At 40.8% G+C, this 15,784-nt stretch overlaps 1 protein-coding gene across 3 annotated transcripts in view; it reads right to left on the minus strand.

The window, feature by feature from the left end:
- The window catches only part of ST8SIA1 (ST8 alpha-N-acetyl-neuraminide alpha-2,8-sialyltransferase 1), a 119,151-nt gene that overhangs the window by 71,067 nt on the left and 32,300 nt on the right, over positions 1–15,784 (minus strand). For all 3 annotated transcript variants that reach the window (XM_036889312.2, XM_036889313.2, XM_036889314.2), the window contains exon 2: positions 3,210–3,354. In XM_036889312.2, the coding sequence (XP_036745207.1) occupies positions 3,210–3,354 (145 nt within the window). The remainder of the gene's footprint in view (positions 1–3,209; positions 3,355–15,784) is intronic.

Genomic DNA, 15,784 nt, shown 5'->3' on the forward strand with positions numbered 1-15,784 from the left:
AGCCCTGTAGGTCTAATAACATTCAACAAATATTTCACCAAAATACATTTATAGAGTCATTTGCAAACAGCTGCATTAAAATGTCCTGCTTAGTGCAAGGACACTGCCTTGGTTGGGGGGACACTGACGGGGGGCCTGGGCAAACGTGAGCACCTACAAATTAGTATCTCTATGGAGATGGAAGCATTGCACTAGGTCCAGAAATGAAAAACGGTTCTCATTCCCCAAAAGCTTACAGGATGGTATTGAGCACTTACGGACTTTTGGAAAACAATAATATATAGGTACACAATTATGGAGTTAACTGCATATGAGGCAGAATTGAATACATTTTATAGTAAAGCTATGGGGAGTTTTAGGAGGTCCAAATAAGAATAAATTAATAGTAATTAAGGAAATTCAAGTGGCCTCTGAAAAGGAACCTCCTAGCTATATACTGCCTGATTCAGGTCGTGCTGACTTCCTACAACCCCCAAGGCAGCTTGTATTGATTGCACCTTGGCGACAACAACAAAAACAGTGGATAAAAACAGGCAAGAGAATAACCATAACAATGACAGCTGACATACATATATTGAACATTTAGGGGAAATGTATAATACACAATTAAGATATATTAAAATATATAATTAAAAGTATAATGTAAAATTATACATCTGAGTCAGAAAATGAGTGATGTGGTATTATTTTGCTGCAGCTCAGAAAAAGGGGGATGCTATGTTCAACTGACAACACTGAGCCCACCCACTCACGCACTTTCTGCCTGACCAGCACACGCTGCTTTCTTCCCACAGAGAACATGAATGAAGCACATCCGTTAACTGCCAACTTAGCTTCCTGATAACAAACTAGAAATACTTCACTGAAAGGTAACAGTGGGGTGATGGCACGGGGATATACACCATCCTTTTTGTTGATGCAAACCGATTTTCCAGGATTTCTATAAATGAAGTAGTCATTGCAGAATCTCAGCTGGAAAACACACTTTTTAAAAAATCCACTCATTGAATTGATTTAGCCCTTAGTAAAGATTGTGCACACATACTATGATGTAATGACTTCTGCTTCCTAAGAAGAAAAACATTTTTCCTCTATTATTCAGGGATGGTTCCTTGGTCTAGCAACTGACATGAAGAGGCCCAGGATTCACGTGCATGCACTTTGAAAAGGAAATGTTTCCTGCCTACTGCTGCAACTGACAGATAAGCTGAGGGCTATTTGTATTTCTTTAATCATCTCTTTTCTTCAAATCTAGTTTTTAGCACAAAGTTAGGAGTCAGTTGGTATGACTGAATGCCTTCATGTATAAAAAGCCTATTTTGGATTTCTTTAAGAACGTTTCTAGTTGATGAGCCTGGCTCATCAGGAGACAGAGGAGATTGCTTCCTTATCTCTTCTTCCCTTCAAAGCAAGTTGATGGCAGGTTTTGGACAAAAAAGATGCTGTGGATTGGCTTATTCACCCTCTGTTCCACCCTCTTCCTAGTTCCCTGCTGAAGCTTATTTTAAAAACTGCTTCTCCTGGATTTCTTTGCAACTAATGTTCTATATGCAAATCAACCTTACCCATCAGAGGCACTTGAGGGAGATTTGTGACCAGGAATGAGTTGCAACCCATCTTCCTGGCCCTGTGGCTGCCAGATGCAGTTGTGGCCACTAAAAATGGCAACAGCAGCCAGGGCTTTCTAATCCCTACACCACAGTATGGCAGCAGGTTCCTGAAATAAGTAATTCCAGAGGTCACCGCTTGACTCCCACTTCTCCATTCTTCTAATGGTTTTTTAAGTGCCTAATTCCTGATCTGATATCTTTCTGCTAACAATATCTAGGAAGATGTCTGGTCCTTGCCTTAAGCCCTGACTAAATCAATTATATTCTTCATTCCTCAGCCTGAAGATGCAACATATGAATCAGGACAACATTAAAGCCTAACTTTTACACGGCATTCTGTATTTGCAAAGTACACGGACATGCATTATCTAAATCAATCCTGAACACAAGCCTGTGAGGTGGTAGGACAGGTCCTGCTCTCTCTGTATAGATGAGAAAGGTGAGTCTCAGAAGTGTTAAGTGACTTAGCAAGGCATTTAGTTGGTAAGAAATGGAGACAAAATTCAATTCCACATTTTATGACTCAGTCATTTCCTTTGACACCAAGAAGCTTCCCAAGGAAAGAAGGAAGAGAAAGCACATGGATGCTGGCAAATGAATTAAACCTTCCATATCCTATTTGAAAATGAAAATGTAAAACCTTATCATTATACTCTAAAAACATTAGATAAAAATACCTGAGTATGAATTAGCAAATATAGGCTGTTTCACAGAGAGCATGACCTTGGATGTAGTAGAACCTCAACTATACAGGATCCCTCTTTTGAAGACCCTTTGCTGTTAATGCAGATGCATGAAAGGTTCAGTCCCATTTTCCAGCTCTGGATTTTTTTCCTGCCCAATCATTTGGCCAAACCAAGAGTGGCTTGAAGACTTGGGGAAGCCAAGATTCATTTCTCAATTTCTCTCTCACAGCAATTTCAGCTAAGAAGCACACCCCTTTCCAACTCAAGTTCCCTAGAAACAAAGATCCCCCCCCCAAACTTCCCTGCTTTTAGTAAAACATTTGACTTCAATGCTCCAGAAGCCAAAGAAGAAAAACATTAAGTAAGCAAAGCTTGATTCAGACCACTTCAAAAGTGGTCAAATTCTTTCTCCCCATCTCTACCACCCTGCCACTTCATAGGAATAGTCTAACCACAGGGTTAAGATTCAAGAGCTCTAAGGAGCAAACTTGGGACCAAATGGTCCCCACTCCCTGAGAGCAACATCAGCCCTAAGAAAACATTCCAGAATTGCAAATCTGCAAGAGCATTCCACAGCCAGTCTCGAAACACAATTGTGGAATTGTGGAATTCCACAATTCGCTGGACCCTGCTCCCTTCTTGGCCAGCTTCCTTCAGTCTCACAGGACTCAAATCAGAAGGGACAGGAGAAACCGTGAGTCTATAATATCCTATTTTTGCCTTCGCATCAAAACATTATGTGATTTCTTCCCCCAAAATGATGGCTACACGGGAAACCATTTATAACTAAGAAGAGAAGGAAAAAAAAAGATAAGAAATAGCTCTGATTAGTTAGGCAAACTCAATTATCCCTTTTCTATGACATCACGACATGTAAGAAACTATATTGAAAGACAACACACGTTATACTAACCTGGGGGAAGAGAGAATAAGTTGTATTGTCAATGGTGAATGAGTATAATAACTCCCCATCATACCACATGCTCTTCCCCATGGGGGAATTCATTTTAGTCATAGCAAAGAGATGGGCGGGGTCGCAGCAGTCTTCCATCTGTTTCCTAGGAGAGAAAATAGGGAGAGAGAAGAACAGCAGGTTAAGTGAGCAGCAGACTCATTCACTTGTCATTCCCACAGAGTGCAGCCTTACCTCAGTGCCAGCTCACAAAAGCATCTGTGTCTCCAAGGTGATTAGATTACTATTAACTCACTCCTCCAGCCATTCCAATGTCTGACTGGAATACTTCATAATTTAAAAATTCAAGAAAATTAAATTTTCATCCGTTGATGATGTTAAAATTAAACATCAACTCTCAGATGCTGCTGAAATATGTCTGAAGGCAAAACTAATCATTATAATTGCAGATTTATTGATTGACTTAAACATCAAGGACTTGGACGGCTAACTCTGCTGACTGTTGAGCTGTTCGGCTGCAGCAGAAAGGAATCTTTATGGTGATTTACCAGTGGGGTGGTTCCCTTCGGTGACAAGGGACTTTACGTGAGCTCTGCGGAGCAGGGAATGCTGAGTGGCCCAGAAGAGGGGGCACACCCCAAAACTGCGGACAAGCCTAAAGAACCACCCCTGGGAAACCCTTTTAAATAGAAACCAAATGAGTTGAGTGATGTGATTTCAGACACTGGGGAAGCCAGCCGCCTTCTAACTGGTAAATCTCCTGGGCCTTTGTGGTTCTCATTTTGTCTGACCTCCCAGTAGTGTTTGACAGAGTGGGGCACCTTGACCTTTGCAAAGCTCTCCTCACCCCCTTGGTGTCTGAACAGCAGGGTCTCCTGGGCTGCCTCACTCTTCTGAGCTGGCTGGAGGTCATACACACTGCCTGCCCCTCGGATGGGTGCCCTGCTACAGGCCCATCTGTCCCTCCCTTTCTAATTGAAAACCTGTCAGAAATCAACTCACTGCGCTACTGAGCTTCCAGGAGTAAAAAGAGCTTTTTCCCACCTCTGGAAGAACCAATGAAGAAACTGCTGATATAAACCACTTCTGAACGGCGCCCCCCGCGGACCAGCTTGCTCAGACATCCTTAACCATCCACGAAACAGAAGCTTAGAGCGGAAAGGGAGCAGTAACGTGGGGTTCTTGGGGTTAACATTAATAAAACGTGTCAGTTATTTTACCAGCAATATGGGTTTAACTCAGGAACAAGGAACAACAGAAAATTGCACCTTAGGACAAGCCTGTCCCAAGAACAACGCAGAAGAGGCTTTTTTATAGCCGAAAGGGAAGTTGGGCGACTGCTCTAAGCAAAAAGTCCATTGGAGGAAACGAGGAGTCCTACGTGTCCTGGCTTCTCATTGGCTGAGCTGTTGCCAGAAGAGACAGAAACCCTTCCCTCCTCCTACTGGGTGCTAAAGTAGCCAAAATAGTATGGGTTGTAAGGTGCCTGTCTCCTCCTCCGTGTGAGGTCTGCAATTAACCAGGAGTGGTGGGCGTGAGAGCCCTGGCTAAGCGCTCCCCCTGCAGGCCCTCCAACTCTACCTCAGGGAGGCTTCCTTCCATGGATTTTCACAGATTCAAATCCTAGCTCCGCCACTTGCTATATCTCAGGAGCATTACTGGGCTTCACAACCGGCCTCAGAAACTTCTTGAGAATTCACAGAAAGTGTAGGCGGAGCACGCAGTAAAAGTTCAATACATGTCATTATTACACAATTCCCATCTCATTGGAGAGATGAAAACCCAAGTCTGCGTCTGGGGCCAACCTCCCGAGCGCCGGGCCGTGGCGCTCTTCCCGCCACACCTGCTTTCCCTGGTGCTGAGCTTGGCTCCATCTCCACAAAGGTTTTGATAGAAAAGACGGGGGCTCGGGGCTCAGTAAGGAAGCCCTCATCTTATCCAAGGCGCCAGGATTTGTGTCACTTGGTGCCGTCCGTCATCCTTCCGTTCCTCACCAGATGCACGGTCCTTTCCCCCACCATCCTCATCAATTCTTACCAGTGTTCCATCGCCCAATAGGCAGCCTGAACAGAGGCAGTGAAGTATTACAGAACTGCCTACATCCTGGAATTATTATTATCACTCCCAATTCACATCTGAGGAACACGCTGAGGACCATTACAGGGCCTGCTCAGGTCACACGGGTCCAAGTCTAGGTTCTCTCCTCTGCATGCTGCCTGCGCAGAACTATTTTGACTCACTTACCCTTCTCTCTCCTGAAGGGATGCTTCGTAAACACCAGCCAAGCACCTCCAATGTGCCAGGGTCTTTTGTAAATACTTCTGCACTTCATTTTCAGAGACAGCAACCTTGGAGCTGGACAGCTTTGAGACTTTTTTCAGTAACTTAGGTCATATAACTAATGAAGAAGTGGGGCATGGCTTTATTCACGGGTCTGTTTATCTCATGTCTGGTGTTTACTTTCAACCAGACCATAGCTCTCACCCTCAAACCAAGCTAAACTTGTCATTCAGTACTTCAGAAAAAAAATCTGTCACAGCCATATAATAACATTTCATTTTGCCTAGGATCGGGCTGCTTACATAGCACTTTCACGTTGATTTCCTCTTTTCATCCTCAAAAACAACAGGAAGTTAAGAGTTGATGGTATAACTCTAAACTTATAATAGATAATGAAACTGAAGTCCATTCAAGTTCATTAGGTTAATAGGCATTGGCTTAATTATTGACTAAATGTGTATCAAATGGACTCAAATTCACATCTTTCCTTATAGCATCACCATGCTCAGGGAAATCATTCCTTCCATGGGAAAACCAACTACTCAACAGAAAATGGAAAGTATCACATGTGTATAAATATATATTTTTTCTCTCTCAAGAGTTAGAGCGCATTCATAATCATCATCTTGCCATTTGCAACATGAGAGTGGTCTTCCTATCATATACTTTCCAACTTTTCCCTTCAGCCAGAATGGCCCCCATCTTCCATCTCCCATGCCCATCTCTGGAAAGTGGCAAAAAAGAAATCACAACAGGGAAGTGTGTACCTTCCCTGTGCCTGAGAGGGGCCCATTCCTTACCACACTGGCTATAGCACAGCATTAAAAATGGTGGCAGGAATAGTAATACCAGCAGTAGTAACGCTCATCATCATAGAAGCAGTCTTAGTGATATTTAGTGAGTTCTTGCCTAATAGTGTGCTAGGTTCTTGGGATATAAAATTGAATATAAAAATCAGTCCTGTCCTCAGGAAGCATGCTCAAAGAGGGGGTAAGGGCCAAACAAGTGGCTACCTAAGTGTGCAGGAAGAGGTGGCCAGCACCCCTAGATGTGCACAGGTGGCTGGGGTTGCTTAGAAAGAAGAAGGCAGGGAATCACACTCAGGGTTCCAGGAAAATTCCTGCCTTGAAATTTGCACCCTTGGAGAAGCTGGCAGGAAAAAGAAGGCAAGTCTGTCAGGCAGGAGTGCCGCTACCAAGACAGGAGACCACAGACTCATTTCTTCATCACAGTACCCAACACACATATTAAGTCTGTGATCTCTAAAACACTGTTGAGAGTTGAATAACGAATTTTACCTCCATCCAACCGGCAGGTGATCCTGGACAGAAGATAGATACCAGCTTTTTAAATTTTTGGCAACATTTGTTCCCATCCCCTTTCTCAAGCTTTGTATTGACGCTGTTTATTATTCACCTCTCTTTTGTGGCAGACCATAAAATGACAAAGCAGAAGTAAGTCCATTTTTACATTCAAGTTTAAATTTGCAGATTATTAAGTTTCAGTTGAATGGCAGTTGTGTATTGGCGTTAAAACGCAAATGCTTTTCGTTATCTGAATTCAAGCTTCAGCAGAGCTTGTATCAAGTGAGGCTATCATTGGATCATGAAAGCAAATACTTATGAAGCCTGGGAGCCACCTGATAGAAGCTCACTGGGGTTCTCATCCCCTCCTAATGAAAGCCATGGATACCACCTAAACCAAAGACAGTATACACTTATTGTGCCTATAGACCAGCAAGACTGAGGTTCTGGGGAAACTAAGGGCCAGTAAGGCTGAAAATCCAACCACTCGGTTAATAATGCCCACTCTCAGAATGAACCTTGCTGCGACTCCAGGTGCCACGTTCAGTGCCTTAGTCACCAGACATGAAGAAGGTTGGCAGGCTGCCACTCCAGTTGACTGACATTCTTGTGCCCTTTCTGAGGAATGACTGAACTTGAGAAAGTAGAGGTGAGAGATCTAGGGCAGCCCCCGTATTTGGCCAAAATCTGCTGTTACTTACTCTGCAACTTTAGATTCAGCTGTTGGAAGGCTGAGTAGTCACACAGCCAAACATCCAATTCACTGCCATTTCTGGCATCCCCGAATGTGTATGGGACAAATGCTCATGTGATCATGCACAGAATCATCATATTGAAGCAGGCTATCGATGTATGCAACACAAACAGTGTTTAGATAGTATTGTCATTAGAATGTCTTGTTTAGAAGTAAACTAAACTCTGTGTGTTTTATACATTGAAACACAGTCAAGGGCAGTATAAATGTATCTCTAATATTACAAGAGGAAAATGCTGCAATAATACATTTACTGTATAAGCTATTAATTTTATATACAAAAATAATGAAGAATTATTGATTACACAGGATAATAAATTGCCAGTTAAAGAAATACTGAGAGAGAATGTGTTTGGAAGGTAACATTAGGAAAAATACTACATCATTTTTCTGCCAACATATATTCATAAAATTTTAAATACTATAAGGCAGAATAAAAAGAGCTGAGATTACATGATAATTCGAATATTTGTAGAAGTATTTGATAGACTAGCATTAAAAAATATTCAACAAAATAACCTTTAAGAACTGTATTTAAATTTGTAATATAATTCCATTTGGAAAGTGAATTGTTTAGGAAAAAAATTTCTATCTGGGAACTCTTCATAACCTTGTTATGAGGAGCTGATAGTTAAATGTCAAATTTGCCCCTAAAAAATTCCAAAAGAAAGGAAAATTCTAAAAACAACAGCATGGAAATCATTATGACTTGATCATAAGGAGAATTCCTCATGTCCCTCTTATTTGCTTGATTCCTCTCTACAACACACAGCACTATTTACAGGCTGTATGTCCAATTTATAGTTTTTCTTCTTGTCTGTTTACTAGAGTCCCAGAATATAAGCTACACGAATGGGGGAGAGTTTTGTCTACTGTTCACAGCCGCATCCTCAACTCCTGACATGCTGGCTGATACACTGAACAGGTACTTAATAAATGCACACTACATAAATAAATAAATAACAAGTAGGAAGAGAAGAAGAAAATACTGAAGAAGAGACTCTCACAACACATTTTGTTCTCACAAATCAAAATTCAAATGGAAGAAGCCAGTTCCTTATAGTTTCAGTCTATGGAGATCAAAAAACAAAAGCTGATCAAAATAATGGCTATAGACCAGTGAACATTTTCAGCAGTAGCAGATCTAGGATTTTTGAGATCTGCTCAGTGGTGAACCCCACATTCCTTAGGCTGTGCACTGAACTCTAATCTGATTAAGGCAGGCATGACTTCAGGGCTGCAGACCACAGGCGCTGGTCCACCAGGTGACGGGGCTCGCAAGTTCTGTGTCCTTCCCCAGAGTCTCAAACGTTCAAAATATGACTTATAAAATGTTTGATAAGGTTTCAGATTTAATCTTTGCTCCAAAAAGTTCTGTCTATTCTACTGATATCTGACTTTAATCAACTATTGATTTTAACATTTGGCTTTTGGCCAAAATGTGTATTTAACACATTTCTCCCAGACAGCTAAATCAATAGTTCTTACTGTAAGCTCTCCTGAGTTGAGTCCTTTTAGACTATTGTATGTTAACTCAGAGCCTGATTCACTGCTGAAAATGAGGCCACACTCCACCTCCAAGGATGCTTTTGAAATTGAAATAATACATATGAAGCACTTAACACATTATAGGATTTCAATTAGTTGTCATTTCATTTATGGTCAGGGACCATATGACTCTGCTTGCCTCACACAATCCTAGGTTATGACTATTGTCCAGATACAATTATTAATAATTACCCCCTTCCCATCCCAAACATGTCCCTACATGGATGATAAATTTTACGATCCCTCTACTAAGAGTAGAAGCTAAACAGCTGGCATCGAATAAAACAGGGCTTTTCTTTAAGTGAAAAATCTGGTGGCCTACAGAGAAATCAGAGAAGTTTCTAATTCCAAATAACTAAATGGCAGATTTCACAGAGATTACACAGGCAGGGTTCGGTCCATGATCCAGTGATTTTTCCCCCCGAAATTAAAGGAATTTTTATCTTAAATTATCTGTTTTGAAGAAAGTTTAAAAATCAGGAGTCACTGTTGACTGAAGGCCCAGGATCTGTCTAGAACAAGAACTTGCAGAAGTTGCTCTGAGGTAACAGAGCAGCGGGGTTCTGCCTGGGGTGGGGGAGCTGGGGCAAATGGGGACAGCATCCTCGCTGGGACAAACCACAGCCTGGTCCCCCCCAGGGGGTTTACACCATTGACTTAAGACATGTAAAATACATACAAGGTATAAGGTAGAGATTTGTATGCATCTTATTTTTCTGTAAAATTCTCTTGAATGGTGTGGAGGAGAAATGTTTTTGATTAGATTATTGCTTGAAATAATGTTTTCTACAGATATAATAAAAATGCTTTCAAAGATTAATCTAGATAATTTGCTAGAATGAGGAAAAGAGAGGAAAAACAGCTCTTAGATAACTACTTAAGACAGCAAGTAATCTTTTATTTAGCAGCATTTTATTCTTCACGTTTGAAATGACTGCACAATAAAAGAAAAGCGTTCCAAGGACAGGCAGATCGGCACCACGTGTAACTTGCATTTTTGTGACACATGCTGAACAGACTTAAAAGGAGGGATTTTGGGCACATAAATATTTCAAGGATGATCTGTTTTCCTTAAAACGTATTTGTCTGTAATGCACTTAATAAGTACACATGATTATTTGAATTGAAGACCATAAATTTTCCAGGAAGGATTTCAATGCAGGCTTCTCTTCAGTCTTCCTACATTCCTTATCTCTAGGAGCCGGGGAGATTTAGTATGATCCTTCGTGAATCACCGGTTTGCTGCTTTGGTAGCTGGAAGTGACTGGGCTCCCTTGGGCAGCCCTCATTATTTGATTCATTCAACAAACGATATTTACTGAGCACTTTCTACACGCCAAGTGCTATGTTAGGCACCAAGGACAGAATGAGGGAGCGGGGCAGAGAATACCTTGCCATCTTAAATTCTAATGGGGACACCAGATTAACAAAATAAATAAAGCATGTGGGTGAGGGGGTGAAGGGTGCAACTTCACCAGGGGACTAAGGAAGTCCTCACTGTTAAGTGGCATTTGAGTATGAACCAGAAGGAGGAGAGGAAGTAAGCCATCTGGATATCTGGGAGAAGAGTGTGCAGGTCAAGCCAACAGCAAGTGCGAAGGCCTTCGGGCCGGGGCGTACCAGCGTGTTCACAGAACATGGAGGAAGCCGGGAGAGCTGGAGTAGAGAGCGTGGGGCAGGCGCTTCAGCGGGAGAGGATGCCACAGGGTCGGGTACGTGTGGCTCTTACTTCAGTGAAGGGGGCAGAATCTGCCCTCACAACCAACCTCCCTGTGGCATCATCCCTAGACCCACAGAATAAATCCAGCTCCAAAACTGTACAAAGACATTTGGATTTTCCCAAAGTTGTAATGGTGTAAAGGTCACCGCGGAGCAGAACCTTCATGAACTCTCCCAGTATCTGTCTGTCCCCTAGACACAGTGTGGCCGCCCCCCGAAGTCCGCCCTCTCTCTAGCACATCTCTCTCTTCTCCAGAGCGATTTCACTCTATTAGAACACTTGACTCCCCTCGTGATCATCAAAGTCATACTAGGTATGAGACATACTCCTTACACCAACTCTTTTCGGATTTTTTTCACCTTTTGGAAAAATGGAGGGATTTGAAAGACACAGTAAATTTTCCTGTTAGATATGTTTAATCTTTTATGAATAAAAATTACTTCTCTCTTGGTCTATTAAAAGGATTATGATAAAAACAGCTGAGTGGACATACACCAAATGCGGATCGCATGTTTTCAGGGGTCTGACACTTCAAGGAGGAAGGCAATGCCATGACTTTGGGGGCTTGGGTAGGAGCAGAGGCAGAGGGATGGGGGCATCCCCTCAGACCACGCTGGCCAGCCATCCACGACACACGGGGTTCTGGGAGGGAGATCCAGATCAGGAGCACCAGCCCACATGTAAACCCCCAGACTCCCCTGAGTTTTAAACTTGTTTTCAAGTGGCAGACGCTCCAAGTTATAAATTACGTGGACTTACAGTGAGCTGTTTCTCCAAGGTACGAGTTCACCTGGCAGGGCAGGACGCAGCAGGGGTGCATGGCCTTGACCGTGGCCAACGGTACTCCCGAGTAGCACTGGAAGACCGCCTGTTACTTCTTAAATATAAGGAATCTATTCAGGGACATCTTTTCTTGTTCGAATGACACCTACATCTGAGCTTATTACTGTGAAAGATGAGGAGTTAGTGGAAGGCAAAGCAAAAGAAAAGCAACAGTCGAAAGTGATGGAAACTGTGTTAGGGGATTTCCAAATTCTGCAGATTTTTCCAAGTGAGGGAACTGAACCAACGAACGTCAAGATGAGCTCAGGAGTGGGGAATTTTAAAGGGTGAAGCCCAGGAGTCAAGCTCCTTGGATTCATCTCCGCTCTTCTGCCTACTGGATGAAGGACTGGAACATTTGTCCTGGAATTTTTCTAGACCGTACTTATCTCTTTTGTAATTTATGGCATACACTTCTGGTATTTCTGTGAGTAATGGTTCCAGTGTTTGAACAGATTCAAAACCATTTTCTGAGAAAAATCTTGGCTTGGTGCTATGACCCATTTCCACAGCTTGGAATTCTGTGTAACAACACAAGCCAGGGATTTTCAACTTGCCTAATGGAATATTAACTGTGTCACCTACTTGTCTGAAATGTACATTTCTCTTTACTCAGCACAGAATGTCAGCATTTCAGGTTGTCAACAACCTTTAAATGCCTGTCATCTACTTCCCATTAAATGTGTGATCAAAGGAACAAGTGTTTGGGAGAGATGAAGGGATATGTTCATGGACTTTCTCTATGAAACTTGATTCTTTATATTCTTTCTATCAAGTCAAGTCATGAGCAAATCTGTCACTCGCATTACACGGAGTAACTATTTGTAAACATCTACCCTGTCAACCTTCATAGGCTGTGAACAGAGCTACTCTCCAGGTAAAATGTGTCAGCTCGGTTTATCACCAACATAGTGTGAAAACAATCTGGCAGGTATTTTCATTTCATGGGTCCATCATCCTTCATTCTGCTGCGATGTTCACTACATTTGTACTTAATTTTGAATTGTTTTGTATATATCACTGACCCCATTGTGACAGAAAAGTACACAGGTATTGGGAGCCCTGACACCAACAGTTAGGGAGAAGCAGAGGCTTGGAAATGGAACCAAAGTACATGATTTTTAAAAAACTGGAAGCATTAGGAAAATAGAGGATATTACAAGAGTAGATGGAATGAGTCATTTGACAAAGAATGATAAAGAAACAACTGACAAAAGAGAAGGAAAATATAGATGAAATGGAATTCTTTTTTTTTAGTGTCAATAAAGGATAAGCAAAGGCTGAAAACTAGAGACCAGATAAACCTACTCTGATGGATTCAGTGCTTAGAGATGAACAAGACTGCACACAGCTGGGAGAAGTACAGAAATGTCTGAGCATATTGCTAAAGGAAAAGCACCGATCTCAAATGCCTATTAACCCAATGATAACTCAAGCTAATGAAAGGGCAGCATGAAAAAAAAAATTAAAGGAAGTGGCACAAATAATGCTGACGACAATGTGGAGCAAAGCACAGATGCTTCCTACATTCAAGGCCACTCTGAATCCGTCCATTGGAGGGGGCAGGGGCAAGTGTTCATGGAATACCTGCCAATGAATCCTTCACAACATCTGAGATCACCAAGGGAAGTGCTTAGTTGACTCAAAATCCTTCAATGTACACAAAACCTGACCATTTGGAGAAAATGTACCTAGTTGGCTATGAAACAAAAAGCAGAAAATATGCTTTCAAATGACAGACTCACTCAATTGGTGGAAATGTACAGGGAACGAAAGATCAAAAATTCTCTTGGTCATTTTGGACTTAAAAATGACTTTCGTGACTGCAACCTATGTAAAAGTTGAAAAGTCTCAATTAAAGAAACATCCTGTACAAATGCCTTCACCACCACATTACATTACACAGCTGTGATTTTATTGAGGGTCAGTATAAGAAGCAGCTACGTTAAGAAATTAATGCATTTAATTTTCTATAAAATAGATGTTGAAGATAATGTCTATTATGTATCCATGGTCTTCTTTATCTACACGATAACTTCTTCCTTGGATTTAGTATCAGAAAAATTTTTTCTAATTACATAAAAACGTATGCTCCTACTTAAGAAACAATGAAAATTATTTTGACTCAAGTGCTCCTTCAGTCTGAGTCATCAGGAAGTTCCTAAGCAAACACAGTTCAGTTGTAAGACTAACTCAGCCTCAGTTCTACAGACAGCTGTCCTTCTCCTCTTTGTTAATGGTTGCCTTTAAAATGTTAATGTACTTATAATTTATCATTTTAAATTTAAGAAACTTACAACTTTAAGATGTTAATTTTAGAAATTTTCAAAAATGCAAATTAGAAAAATAGACAAAAATAAATATCACAGATAACCCCTCTGTTGTCTAAATAATAGATTTTGTGTGCATTTTTCCTATGCAGTAATTATTTGGTTAGTAAATTTTCAGTGACTATTAACTGAGTACCTAGTATGTGTCAGACACCTTTCTAGAGACTGATGATCAGCAGTAAATAAGACGGGCTCAGTGTCAGCCCTTCTGAAATGGGAATTCAGTCTGTAATTTACTGATGCTATGAACAACTCTGTGGTAACCATGCTCATGCTCAGATTTTTGAACACATCAATGATTGTCTTCCTGGTATATGTTTTTATAAGTATTTGTAGAATTAAAGGGTATATACTAATGGGGCACTCTTGCTTCAAAGATGTTACACCATCTTTGATTTTTAAAATTTTTATTTTCAACTAAGGAAATATGAACAGAGTTTAAACTATTATAAGGCAAAACAAGAGTTCCCTTTCGAATGTCCCATGCCCATGTCTACACAAAAATGGCAATGTTTTTCATATTTCTGATTATCATTCATTCAAATAGTGTTATTTTCATTTTCCCACTTTTTATACTCCCTCTTGGCTTACTGCTCTGGAAGGTGAAGATATCACTTTCTAATGCTACCCCAGACAGACAGGCACAGACTGTCCTTTGCCACACATTCCCAAATAGAAATATGTAAAAAAAAAATTTCAGGAAAAGCAATATTGTACGATGATGAGTCTCTAAGTATGATTTCATGGCTGAGTCATGCAGTGGACTCTCGCTGTATTTCCTTTCTTGCAGGCTTTTTAAAATTTGCTCTTCTTGGAGTTGGCTATTGCCTAGCTTTTCTCATTTGCTTCATTTATCATGTACCTTTCAACAATTACCCTTCTAATTTTTCACAGAACTGTAAGATCTCAGGGTGGTCAAACACATCAAGAAATCGATCAGTTCATTTTCTTTTTCTTGGAAACGTCTCTTCTGGAGCCTCGGTCCTGCTCTAGTCTGAGCTGTTTCCTCTTTAGCCTCAACAGAAACCTGTCTTCTCGGGAACTGCCTTCGCCTCTCTATATTGTTACTCTGCTTCCTTTATGCATAATTTTTTCTCTTTCTTGGTACTTTGTCATACGGGTATAATATGTATTCTGTTTCCTTACTGAGGAAGGGTGCACGCAAAGTACATTTTTTGAGCTTTCAAATGTTGGAAACATTTAATTTGGCTGGATATTTAGAAATAATTTTCCACAGGTTTTGAAGGCATTACCCATTGTGTTCTAGCTTGCAGTATTTCTGTTGAGTGCTAGCAACACTCTTACATCTAATTATTTGACTGTAATAATTTTTTGTCTTTGAAGATTTGTAAGATCTTAAATTAGGGATTCTGAAATTTCACAATGATATACCCTTGATAGGTCTTTTTGCATTCATTGTGCTGGACACTTAGAGGTCCCCTGCAACCAGGAAGCTTAAGTTCTAGAAAAAGCCTTCTATTGTTTCTATAATAATTTTACCTTCCCTTCCTTTCATATTTCTCTTCCTGAAATTCCTATTAGCCAAATTTCTCACCTTTTTGTCATTTTTCACCTCTTTTTCTTTTCTCCTTTTTGAGGAATATTTTACATATTCAACTACTGAACTCTTAGTTGCCACTACCACATCTTGAATATTGAAAAGTTCTTTATCTTCAAGAAGTTTTATTTTCATAACTCCCTGACCTTTGTGAGTGCAATATATTTTCTTTGTGAGAATCATAACTATACCATTTGTTATACATTGTTCTGCTTCCTAATGCTGGAAGCAGACAATGGTCTATTTTGTGTGCAGGTTT

Source organism: Manis pentadactyla, chromosome 14 (genome assembly GCF_030020395.1).
Source record: "Manis pentadactyla isolate mManPen7 chromosome 14, mManPen7.hap1, whole genome shotgun sequence".
NCBI classification, from domain to species: Eukaryota; Metazoa; Chordata; class Mammalia; order Pholidota; family Manidae; genus Manis; species Manis pentadactyla.